This window comes from Nannobrachium achirus (genome assembly GCF_963921795.1).
Source record: "Nannobrachium achirus genome assembly, chromosome: 7".
In the NCBI taxonomy this organism is placed as follows: domain Eukaryota; kingdom Metazoa; phylum Chordata; class Actinopteri; order Myctophiformes; family Myctophidae; genus Nannobrachium; species Nannobrachium achirus.
In genome coordinates, this window is record NC_137816.1 from 48,054,483 (window position 1) to 48,067,636 (window position 13,154).

Sequence of the window (13,154 nt, forward strand, 5' to 3'; positions counted from 1 at the left end):
AAATTGAATCAACTCAATTAGTTTGATTAATCAATTAAGATATGTATCATACTTTGTTGCACATTGGTGAAATAGTGAAAATAGCCAATCTACCAAGCTCACAAGGCATCACATCACATGCAATGTGAGCTTGCATGTTTGGATCAGCTATTTTCACTATTCTTAATTTTGTATAATCGTTCATTAACCCTGCAAGACCCGAATTAATTTCTACTGGCCAATTTTTTTTTTTAAAGCAGATGGTGTTGTAGGAGTCCTAATCACAGGAAAAAGTAATTTTAAATCATAAATCATAAATCATGCTCTAATTAGCATTTTGGGGATATTTTTCACAATATTAACATATGCATGTGTTCTAGACGTTCTAATGATCACGAAAAAAAATATTACAGGCATTTTACTCATGTTTTAGTGAGGAATAGCTTCAGTTAAAAAGTGAGATGTTGTTCGTCCAGACGCTGGAATTTCAACTTCTCTGGGAGGTGTGAATGTCAGTCTCTGTGGGGGGTATTTATATGCAAATATCGTGGCCAATGGCATTGTAATACTAAACAATAGGATTTAATGGTGATGTTAATGTGAAAAAAGAACAGGAAAACTAATTATAACATTTTTTAAAAAATGATTTAAAAAATTTGGCCAAAAAGCAACGCTGGGCCTTGCAGGGTTAATCAAAGGAAAGGTTCAAATAATTGTAATATTGATCTGAAGTCATAATTGCCCAGCCCTAAATCAACTTGAAATTAAAAAACAATTGGCAGTAAGATGTCGTGGTCTCGGTACAGTCATGTTACCTTAAAGAGGCGTCGGACCACTCCGTCCAGGACGTCCCACTTGGTTTTGCCACTCACGCCGATGCATCCAATCAGGAAGTGGTGAGGACGGCTCTCCTGTTAGAGAGAGGCAAACCGTCGTCAGTGTTCAGTAACTGATCGGGGAAGTCATTTGATGGGGACCACACCTGATCAACAGTGTCTATGAAATGTATTAGCTTAGATGTCATCACTGTCGGCCGGAAACCTTGTATGTCCAAACCATTAGAGTTATAATACATCGAGAGCAATGATATGCTTTTAATGATCATTGGTAAGGCATTCCTAGTGCACTGTAGACAGTGCAGCGGAGAGAGAGACAGGAATGAAAGAGAATATCTCTAAACCAGCCGATCTCTAAAATAGCCGATCTACAAGCTTGTAGATCTGCTATTTTTGGCTAAAGTTCTCAGAATATGGACACTATTGAAGTGGTTAATATAAAAAAGGAGAAAAAAATCACTCAATGATTTGGAGGAACACCTGTAGTAACTCTGGGGACCCCCTAGGGGTCCTGGAGCCCCTGTTGAAGACCCCTGCTCTAAACATAATGAGCATACCTTACTCCGTCCTTATACCTAAACTTCTTTACCTTTTTTACTATTTTGAAAAACATTTAAAAATACTTCAAACAGCCGATCTACATCGAATATTTAAAATGTTTTTTCCAAATAGTAAAAAATGTTAAAAGAGTTGAGGGATAAGGGGTAATGCATGGAGGAAAATAGTCTCACCTGGCTCCACTTGTCCTCATCCAGGCTGACTACGATCTTGACGTGGCGCCCCTCCTTCCTCATCCCTCCATCAGCGGCGGTGTCGTCCAGCAGCATGTCTGTCATGAACACATGAGGACACAGGAAAACACCTGTCAATCACACCAGACTGACATGCGTTTCTGTAAAACCAAACATGGCAGGCATGATGTGCTTACGTAGGCATGAACGAACCAATTCCAACCAAAACCATGACATCCACCATGATATCAATCGCTCACTTTTCAATGTTCAAATGTTAAAATGATTGTATTCCCCACGTTATGTCCCGCCTAACCTAACCTGTTTCACTGGGAAATACAACACAATACGGATTATGGAAGTTAGATTTAATGTGTACATTAACCCATTTAGACATGGAATGCATCGGTGGAACTCTAGATTTTAGCTTTAACTATTAAAAAATAGCAGATATAAATATATATATACTGTGCCAATGCAAGATTTAACCTATGTTTCTATGTCAGTGGTTCTCAAAAGTTTTCATGTCAAGGACCCCCAAAATGATATGTATTTGGCCACAGACACACATCTCAAAATATTTAGTTCCAGGGACCCCCCAGAAGCAAAATCTTACTTACAATCCAGGGACCCCCCAGAAGCAAAATCTTACTTACAAATAAATGTCTGCTTAAAAATGACATAGGCCTATTCAAAGATTTCCACACATTTTCACTGCTTTTCAAAAATGGCAGATCTTCAAGCACTGTGAGCTTGCATATCTGCTATTTTTCAATAGCTTAAAATAATTCCAGCTATTAATGGCTTAAATGCTGCACACACAGTTTACCCAGTCTTACCCAGGCTGGTGGACTCGCTGGTACTGAGGTTGATGCTGTGCTGGGAGTGGGCCGGATCGGGGCCTTGGCTCTGGCCCTGGCCTTGGCCTTGGCTCTGGAGGTGTGAGTGGTGGTGTTGTGGAGGGGATGAGGAGATGGACACCTGAGAACCAGCTCTGCTGCCGTGGAACTTCAGGCGGTCATTCTCCGTCTTCAGTTTCTCTATTTCACACTGTAGAAAAACACACACACAAACGCCAACGTCAACTAAATATACTAGACTTTCAATTTAACGTTGCTTTTAACAACGTCTTTCCAGTGTGACGCCTTTCTTCTGCCACTGCCGCGTGCTTCAAAATTGCACTCGATCTGGAAGTGATTCTATTCAATTTGTATTTTTAGTTCTCCATAAGCGTATCTTCACGGGCTGTGACTGTGGTACCTGCATGCGGTTCATGGCCTCTCGGAGCTGGTCCAATTGATGAGCGGAGCTGAGAGCTTCCAGTCTGATGTCTGTCAGCTTCATCTCCTTCTCCCTGAGTTCACTGCGGAGCTGCATCACCGTCTCCGCCTCGCTGTCTAGACACTCTGACAGACTGCACGCACACGCACACACATGCGCACACACTCAAATCAAATGGTGGTCCGTGGCTCAAATGCTGAATAAAAAATAATGGACCTTGATATGATACTGTTCTAGCCCATAAATACTGTGCAGGCAGGTATAGCGTACGTACAGCGAGTTGGAGTGTGTGTTCCTGAGCATGTGAGCGTGTGCGGTGGAGGAGGTTCCGTTGTGGTGGTGGGGCAGCTTGGGCGAGGAGGGCAGCGAGCAGTCCGTCATCTCCTCGATGTCGGAGTGGGACGAGGCCGACTTGGGAGACTTCTTCTTGCTGAACGCCTGCTTGAAGGAGCTCCGCAGCTGTTAGGGAGGACGATACAAGCACAACAGGGGCAGGAGACGGGGCCGTTAGATCACAGAGGGAATACTTTTTGTGGGAATGCGCACGCTCGATGGAACCATCCACCAAGACGCGTGGCTGGAGAGGGAAAAGAGGGCCGGGAAGAGTGTAGGAAAAAACTTCTCTGAAGGTTGGAAAGAGAGTGCACGGAAAGGAAAGGAAATAGAAGGAATTGGTCGTCTTATGGGATGAGTGCTCTCGGCTACAAACACAAACTTTTAATTTGAGGGTATAATATTAATAAATGACACGTTAAAAACCCCAATCGTATGACAAACTCACTACTTGGCAAGTAGGTCTTGGGCTGTTAGCACATAATACCGAGTAATGGGTATATGTAGAGTAAGTAAGTACAGTATGTGTGTGCACCAAGTCGGCCTGAGAAATAGGCATAATCGCTGTCATTTTAATATGCATACAGTTAAAGGGATATTTCACTTTCAAAAAAACTTTTGGTCATTATATCGTTTAAACAGGCTTTGATGAACAGTTTTGAACAACCTGGACAGGAGGAGGGCCTGGTAACATTTACATCAAATATATAAATATTGAATGAAGCAAATTAAAAACTGTTCAGGGTGTTCATAAAAGCCTGATTAGACAATAAAATGACAAAACGTTTTTTGTTTTTTTTTCAAGTGAAATGAAATATCCCTTTAAATCCTCAAGTCATCCATTCGTGACTGTCAGTGTACCAATTTAACCAGGTTTTGAGCAAGAAGTTTGTGTTTGGGAGCAGGTTGACTCGAGGGCCCATAAGACACCAGCGACGGACAGGGTACTAGAAGCACTACTGCAGAGTGGAGAGAGTCAGAGGACAGGCAGTGGACAACGGGACAGTTAGGAAAACCTAGGAGGGCTGCTGGGGGTTTAGCTAGCTGCTGGTGTTCATACCGTCCTTACCTCATACACCTGACCACAGCAAGCGATAGCACAGAGAGAAACAGACAGAGACAGGTACGTGCAGAGAATGTTAGAGCGGCAGGGGCTGAAATTTCTAAAAGGGCCTTTTGGTGGAAATATCGAAAATAGCAGACCTCCAAGCTCACAACGCTTGGAGGTCGGCTATTTTCCATAGGCCTTCTTGATACCACACTAAACTACGCATAATCGAGTGGATACTGAGCGTTTGGACAAGGCATTTCTCTTGAATTTGTGTTTCTTTCACCATGGTAAAAACTGCATTCATGGTCTGGAGAGGGAACTTTTTACAGAGGGATAAAAGGGCAGGGGCTCAAGCCCCCTTTGATGTTTATGTGTGCACGTGCCTGGACAGAGAGACAAGCCACACATGTTCATACACTGTAAAGTCCTGAGTGTTAAATTAACTCTGAGAGTGTAGAAATGTAAAGGTAGGATTAAAACCAAACTTTTCTTTTGTTGTTAAAAGGTTAAAGCACTATATTCTGATCGTAATCAATGCTCTGGACTGGGTGTTTGTTCAGTAACAGGGGTCTCCCTGTCTCACCAGCTCTTTAATAAACAGAAAATACATTTTCAGGTGGGAGGCACAATCAGAATATAGCGCTATTTAACACTTATTTAACCCCCCAAAAAATATATATATCACTTACTACACTACCTTTGACATGTGGTTACACAGAGTTACACATGTGGATGAATGAACACTGAGGAGTTCTACTGCGTACGGTACTGGACTGTGGGCTAGTGTATTAAAACGGGAGAAGAAGCAAGAATTGGAAGCAACAGATATAGGCTACTATCAATAAACTATCAATGTGTTAGTAATAAATCAAGTTGAACTATTATTAAACCTCTGCTAACGCACTACCACCGATAACATGTTGGCAGTCTACAACCTGTAGTCAATATAAACCATTATTCCATTCTGCAAAACATATTTCCAATGGCCAATATGGATGTTTCTCCCAAAAAATATTTCTGATGTACACTTTGGCCTCTCAGAAGATATTTACCTAACATAGGAGTGTCCAAAGTATGTTTATTGCATACCGTACATAATACATATGAAATAGATTTTTCACAGTAGGCTACATGATACCACAGCTACAACCTACCATGTTCCACAACATGCTGTAGCATGGATCAACCCACGCGGCCCGTATACACCCACATGCACCATTACACATTCAATATAGGACCACCTGCATGGAAATGCTACAACTGTAGAGAAGACCATGCACGTTCGCAAGCGTGCGCGCGCACATGCGCGCGCACACACACACACACACACACACACACACACACACACACACACACACACACACACACACACACACACACACACACACACACACACACACACACGGCACCTGGAGTCTTTTCTCCAGACATAGGAAGGTTGTTTATTATCATTGCAACCTAAAGCAGGAACTCTTGGCACGAGATCAGACCAAAGCACTGCATGGGACCTGCATCTGCTGAGCCATGAACAACTAAGGAGCACTCTGCAGTAAGCTTATAGATAAGTCATTTTCACTGACGAGATTTAGTGTATGTACTAACTAGGCTATATAGAGTTTAAGGGATTAATATTTCTAGCATCACAGGGGAGGCCTTTCTATGATTACGAGAACAACAATTCAGAATTAAAACACAAAGCACACACACACACACACACACACACACACACACACACACACACACACACACACACACACACACACGTGAGTGTGTGAATAGTAGTCTGGTTGGTTTGGCTTTTAGCACCCTCTGGTGGACAAAGGTGCACATAGACTGGCACATCATACACAGACAGATGGCCTAATGACAGTAGTTTTGCACTGCAGCTAATCCCATGACAAAGGTTTCCAAGACTTCTCGCTGAGTTCAGGTTAAAGTCTAATTCATTCGTGCTGTGGCAACTTAAATGTCTTTGAACAATTGTCACCAGACAGAACATTACAGCATGATGCTTTGCATTATGGATCCAACATGCTACAACTATGGCAACCAGACGCCAAGTCAAGCTGAGTTTCATTCCCTGAATACGGCAGAAAAAAGTGGCCTAGTAGTAAACTAGCACAGCAAACCTTTTGCTTTGCTTCAGCCATCCAATAACTACTTTGCAACGTTTAAGACCGCATCTGCGATCGTACAAAAATCAGTAGGCACACAACACCCGTCGCCGTCTCTAAAAAGTGTCTGTTTGAAGTCAAAACTACACTCTTCTTAGACTTTATCCAGCTAGCTGTATGTCTCTGTAACGCCACAGGGAAGGGGATGTGCTTCTCACTCCCAAAGAAAACTCACCCAGTTCTTCTTGTTCTTTTTCTTGTTCTTGGCGTCCGTGTCCATGTTGGAGCCTACGCTGGAGTGGCTGGTGGCGCTGGCTATGCTGCTGACGCTGTCTGAGGAGAGCTGCCTCCTGATGCGTAGGTCTGGCTGCTGCTGGCTCTGCTGCTGCTGATGTTGCTGTTGCTGATGGTGTTGTTGTTGCTGATGATGGTGGTGTTGTTGTTGGGGGCTGCTGCCATTACTGCCACCTGAGAGGTAAGGGGGCGAATGGACATCAGGATAAAGACAAGGTAAAGAAATGCAGGTAGCAGTGTTGTTTTTTACAGCGATTTAGTTTTAGTCATAGTCTTTTGAATGAATTTCATTTTGTTTTTAGTCATATTTTAGTCATCTGAAAAGTTTTAGTCTTGTTTTAGGCGACTAAATATCATAACATTTTAGAGCGACTAAATCTATAGTTGATTTTGTTGACTAAAATGTATTTTGGCGGGCCTTGATGTCGTAATGCCTGATATTACACGTGGTTGCATGCTGAAAATAGCCGATCTACAAGCTCACAACACAGCACTTGTAGCACTTGAGCTTGTAGATCATCTATTTTCAGAGCACACCACTTGAGAACAACCAAACATAAAATGACTTGTCTACTGGATCTCTTCTCCACTAGTCCCTCCCTAACATTTTAGTCTACAGTAGCTTTTATTTGTTGAAGAAATTGTCAATATATGTGGTCTTAGTTTTAATCATGATAGCTTTGTTTTTATTTTGTTTTCGTCAGTGAAATAAGGTAGCCGACAAACCTTTTCCGTCATAGTTTTAGTCGCTGAAATCAACACTGCAGGGTAGTATAACATGGGTTTAGTGGGGTTTTGGGTGTGATATGGGTTGTCCTTACCTGTCCTGTCTGCTTTGGCAGTGAGCTCTGGGGTGTTGATGACTCCGTTGATGGCCGCCTGGGCCACAGCGTTCTGCTTCTTCAACAGCTCAATGGTCTTCCTCAGCTCATTGAGTTCAGAGTCCTACAGGGTCAACGTAGGGCAAAGGGTTAGAACTGCATTATGCTACCTTGGATGACAGTGTCCTCATTCTCCTCATCAATGTAGAGCAGTGGTTTTCAAAGTAGATTTCAGGGACCCTCTAGGTTCCTTTATGGGGGTCTAAATTGTCCCTTACAAGTCTGTAACTCTGACAGTGTACAAATGGAACCATTTGTACACTGTCAAAGTTAAGGAGAGACCTTCACATTTCAAAGTTTGAGAACCACTGATGTAGAGGCATTGCACATTGAGACTGAAAATGTGCTTTGAAAGGTGTAGCACAAAAGAGGGAGTGTCTCCGCTCACCTTCTGCTCTGCAGTCATGGTGAGACTCTTCAGCCTGATGGTCATGTTGCCTAGACTCTGCTCGAATGCTGCCACCAAGTGAGCCTGCAGGGTAATACAATCAGAATTATATTTTGTAAAACCTGTAACTCTGAGGCTCTCAATAAGTTAAGAGAAACACTGTTTAGGTGGATAGTAAAGGAAAATGACTTTACAATGGCATTGCAAATGTGATTTCACTAAACAAACAATACAACAAAAGAATCCTTTGGAAGCATAAATTCAACAATTCAGCATTTCAGCGGTTGAGACGCCGTTTCTCTTCAAAGTGCTTCCCAGCACACCTCTTGTACAGGATCATTGGAGCTGAGAGCTTTGAGCGCTATATGAGCTTTGGTCCACAAGGCTTCCAGGAGCCTGTCTGGACGACTGGCCCTGCTGGCAGGAGGTCCTCCTACAGGGGTAGTTGTTCAAGGGGAGTTGTTCAAGGTGGTCCCCATGCTAGTGCCCACTCAGAGGTGACGTCTGTGGGACTCCGTTAGCTAAAGCGCCAGCCTCTCAAGGAGGTCCAATCTGCTAACTGTGTCTGTGAGATTAGCTCTGGGTTCATAGAGCTGATAACTGCCTGGCTGGGACAACACAGTAGGTTTGGAAACACGAGGGATGGGAGATGTACAGTATGCATGCCATGTAATGATGTCTTGACGTCATTACCAGGACGTCATATGGACTTTCTTGTTTGACAGGATTATTGTTATTGTTTGTAATGTTAGTTGAAATATGAACATATAAGGTTATATTCTGGGATATATCTAACTAGTTATGATATTCATCTGGCCTAGAATATCACCTGATTTCAACCAACATAAAAGTCCATATGATGTCCTGGTAATGATGTCAATATCATCCCCATATGGGCTGTGATCTGGCCCCAATCGAGACGTCACTGATTGGTCCAGGTCCTGACCGTGCTTGCTGGGTATACATTTCGGCCATTTGACAATAAACGATCTGGCAAGCTCGCATTTCTTAATGAGTACTTTTACTTTTGGTACTTTAAGTACATTTTGATACCAATACTTTTGTACTTTTACTCAAGTACATTTTGAATTCCGGACTTTTTTACTTTGCAGTATTGACACTTTTACTTAAGTAAAAACATTTGAACACTTTCCCCACCACTGAATGATAACAACTGATACTCAAAGCAAAGCAGCGACCTTGAGCAGCTAAAGGGCTGAGATACTAGAGGTGAGGTCATAGTGGTAGTGAACCGTGGCAGTGTGCTGTTCCTCCACAGAAAAACAAAAAAGAGCGCCGCTTTCAACAGCTGCCTTGATCTTGGGGCAAAACATGACATCATTCATGAAAACCATTGACCAAAGCCAAAATATGATTAAACCCAAATAGTCACAGTCAACAGTCCAACTGCTGTATCTCACACTGAATACAGATGGCAAACCCATACAGTATAATACATCACCCGACCAGCACTACTAGAACTGTACTTGAAGACGAACCCTCAACCCATTAATAATGGCCCAGATGGTCCAAAACACGTGTGTGTGTGTGTGTGTGTGTGTGTGTGTGTGTGTGTGTGTGTGTGTGTGTGTGTGTGTGTGTGTGTGTGTGTGTGTGCCATTTAAATATGACACTGAGTTTGCCTTCTCTTGCAGAGAGGCGCGACAAACATTCTTTTTCATTCCTTTTTAAACCCCTCGTTGGGAAACATCCGTGTGTGTATTTGTCTTAGATGTTGTCTTGGAACAATGGGAAATGTACAACCTCTAATGACTTACATTTGACTTCAAATCATAGGGCTCAGACCGAGTGCCTCTCGAGAATGAAATAAATCTAGTCTATATATTAGCGAAATTAAGCAATTCCATTCCTTTACACCCCTTCAAATCCCTAGCCTGTTGTCCATGGACCCCACTTTGAGTGCTTCTTCTTCACACTACCACCACAACCTTATGGCTGGAGGTGGGTTTAGCGGTGGAGGGGGTTCAAGTCCCAGTTCATCACGTGAGAAGCATGGCAGCGAGGGACCGCTGATCTAAGATTCACAGCCTCGGGGCGGCGGGTGGGCGTGTTCTCATAACTCAACACTGTCATTCAACTGTCTGGGGGCCATGTCATCAAATATTTCAACAAAACGTTACCTTCCCTTTCCACCCCTCCCATATGCCCTATCTCTAATCCATGTATGTTATTCTCTCAACCCCCATCCAATACACACTCACACCTCTTATTTATTGAAGCGGCGTCAGTAGTAAATCTTTAGCTAGCATCTTTTTAGTCGACCATCTTCAGGAGTGTGTCGAGACTTGACTCTCGCCGTAACACAACACCGAATTCGCAGTTGCAGCGCCAGCATGCAGCGTACGCACCGCGGACAGATTACCACTGAGGTGTGAGAAGAAGACTTAGTGCAGTCTGTGAAGAATCTGGGCTAGGGACTCCAAGACTCTTTGCCAGAAGAACTCAAGCGAAGCCAGATCAATTTTCATCGTTTAAACACCGCAAAATGCCAGTGGGTTACCTCTTCATCTTATGTTTGACAGATTTTTATCTTTGCTGTTATAACTTATTTATTATGGTACATAAATAACGAGTCGTGAAGGAACAACAATAGACCGTTTGTCAGCCTTCTGATTGGTCCCTGAGACTCCCTGACTGGCCAACCAGAAAAAAACATTCACTTTTTGCTATCGGGGGTGGAGTTTGTGCAGTGGAGAATGTTGCTTCAGCCTTTCAAAAACTGTCCGCAGTGCGCGACACGGAGATCGGCCGGTACGGTGATAGCGACGGCAAGCGTCAAGCGATCTCGCTCATCATAACGAATAAGCTTCAACAAACTAGTTCACATGTACCTTATCAATGGTCTAAGAGTCACGATTGGGTACATATAATTTAAATGGGCAGAATTACGAAAAGCCAGCCAATTATGTGAGGAGAAACATTCTCTCTGTCCTCTTCCTAGTACCCAAGATGCAATGCGCTTCTCTTTCTATCTCTGATCCAGAGGATTAAACTAATTAAAACATTTATTTTTCGGGGGAAAACTACTGTTTTGCTATGTAATTACTGTACCTTTTTCTTCCCTTTTTATTAATATCACGTAGATGTGTTTTTTGTGGTACTTTATATAGCTGTAATGAGGCTATGAAGGGAAAAAAAATCGCATCCACTACCACTATAAAAGAATCTGCAAAGAGGATTCTGTCCCACTGGGATTAAACAAATTAAAACATATATTTTCGGGTAAATCCCCTGTTTTGCAATGTAACTACTGTACCTTTGTCTTCCCTTTTTATTAATATCACCTAGGTGTTTTTCCTTTGGTACTTTATATAGCTGTAATGAGGCTATGAAGGGGAAAAAAATCCCATCCACTTCCACTATAAAAACAATCTGCCCAGGGTTAATGTCCCATCATAGTAACAGGGCAGAATGGGGCGGGATTTGCAAAAGGGTTTATTGATGGTACTGGATAACAAAGACCTCATTGATGTGGACATGTTCCTCTCAAACACCATACAATACCATTTCAAAGAGCTTTGAGGCATAATTATCATGAAATATATTGTCGTTGTCGGGTGGAAACCTTGTATGTCCAAAAACGTTCGTTTTGCATTCATCATTTTAAAAATTATTTAGTGAAAATAGCTGATCTACAAGCACACGATGCCTGACTATCTGCTATTTTTACTCGTTTTGTGCAACAGTCTTATAAGATGAACGTACAAATTCTAAACTTTGAGATACAAGGTTTCTGCCTGACAGTGACGAGATGTGTGTGTGTGTGTGTGTGTGTGTGTGTGTGTGTGTGTGTGTGTGTGTGTGTGTGTGTGTGTGTGTGTGTCCGTGCGTGTTTGTTACTTTGTGTGGCTTCAGGGTACGTAAGCTCAAGTTCTCAATTATGGGATCCAACACATCTCTGCAGATGCTTGTGGAAATGGACGTTTTACTTTTCACACGGTGGGTGAGTGCGTGCGTTTCTTCACTTACATTAGCACTCAGCTGTGTGGTGAGGGCGGAAACCTTTTCCTGCGAAGCATCCAACTCTCGCCGCAGCTTCCGTATCTGAAACGTACAGAAAGACACAACATCACAAAGAGCTGAAAGACGGAGACAAACCCACACCACTGACAAAGGCAAGCACACGCACGCACGCACGCACGCACGCACGCACGCACACACACACACACACACACACACACACACACACACACACACACACACACACACACACACACACACACACACACACACACACACACACACACACACACACACACACACACACACACACACACACACACACACACACACACACACACACAGTATCTGAGCAGCACACTGTGAACAGAAACGCAGGAGTACTCCCAGATCTGCGCCCGTGATACGGTGATGTATCACGGCACACCGCAGGTGTTCTACACGGAACAAGGGCTTGCTTACAAGGTCACGGACAATACAGCTACATGTGTAACCAGATACAACTGTGAACATGTACCCCCCTCCTCCCTCCTCCCTCCTCCCTCCTCCGACTGCAACGTATAGAAAAGGTAACAGTTTCATGTTTGGCACTGGTTTTCAACCAGTGGTCCGGGGACTACCAGTGGTCCATGAGGGAGTTCCAGGTGGTCCCCCAGCTAAATGATGGAGAGTTGGTAACCAAATGGACCCTTAAATATCTTTACCTCTTGAGAGTGTAACATGAAACCAAAAGGACCCTTGCGGGTCCGTTTGGTTTCATTTTACGCTCTCAAGAGTTAAATTATAGTTAAACACCTGCATTACTACATTTATAAGGAGTCTACACAATTAGATAATGTAGAAGAATTGATTGTTATTTTTGATTGACCTGTTATCTCTCCTATGGTACGACATCAATACAGTATGGAATTGTGGACAAAATCCTATCCAACAACAACAAAATATTCTAAGTTTTGGGTCTGGGAGGCTACTGTACATCTCATCAAATGGTGGTCCGTGGCTCGAATGTTGAAGATATAAATAATGGACCTTGATATGAAATGGGTTGAAAAACCACTAACGTATGGGAATAGCAGCGCTTACCTCTGACTGGGACTTCTCCTCGTTCTGTGGAGAGAGAGAGAGAGAGAAAAAAGAAGAATAGACAAGTGGGAAAATAAATCATTAGATGGTTTCCTGACTGCACTCCGTCATTTTGCGCTGTGATGTTGGAGCTGTCAAGCTATACACAGCCAAGGTCAGACTGCACTGCAGCCCATGTGGCTCCGGGCTGTCTGTTTTTCTT

The 13,154-nt window shown here is 43.1% G+C and overlaps 1 protein-coding gene across 1 annotated transcript in view; it reads right to left on the reverse strand.

Moving 5' to 3' along the window:
* Positions 1–13,154, reverse strand: part of nav2a (neuron navigator 2a) — a gene marked incomplete at both ends in the record, with an annotated part of 152,021 nt that overhangs the window by 6,919 nt on the left and 131,948 nt on the right. The window contains 11 exons of the mRNA XM_080730279.1: positions 795–890; positions 1,547–1,644; positions 2,386–2,596; positions 2,807–2,960; positions 3,102–3,286; positions 4,230–4,238; positions 6,561–6,793; positions 7,441–7,564; positions 7,889–7,972; positions 11,879–11,953; positions 12,953–12,976. Of these exons, the coding sequence (XP_080586405.1) occupies positions 795–890; positions 1,547–1,644; positions 2,386–2,596; positions 2,807–2,960; positions 3,102–3,286; positions 4,230–4,238; positions 6,561–6,793; positions 7,441–7,564; positions 7,889–7,972; positions 11,879–11,953; positions 12,953–12,976 (1,293 nt within the window). The remainder of the gene's footprint in view (positions 1–794; positions 891–1,546; positions 1,645–2,385; positions 2,597–2,806; positions 2,961–3,101; positions 3,287–4,229; positions 4,239–6,560; positions 6,794–7,440; positions 7,565–7,888; positions 7,973–11,878; positions 11,954–12,952; positions 12,977–13,154) is intronic.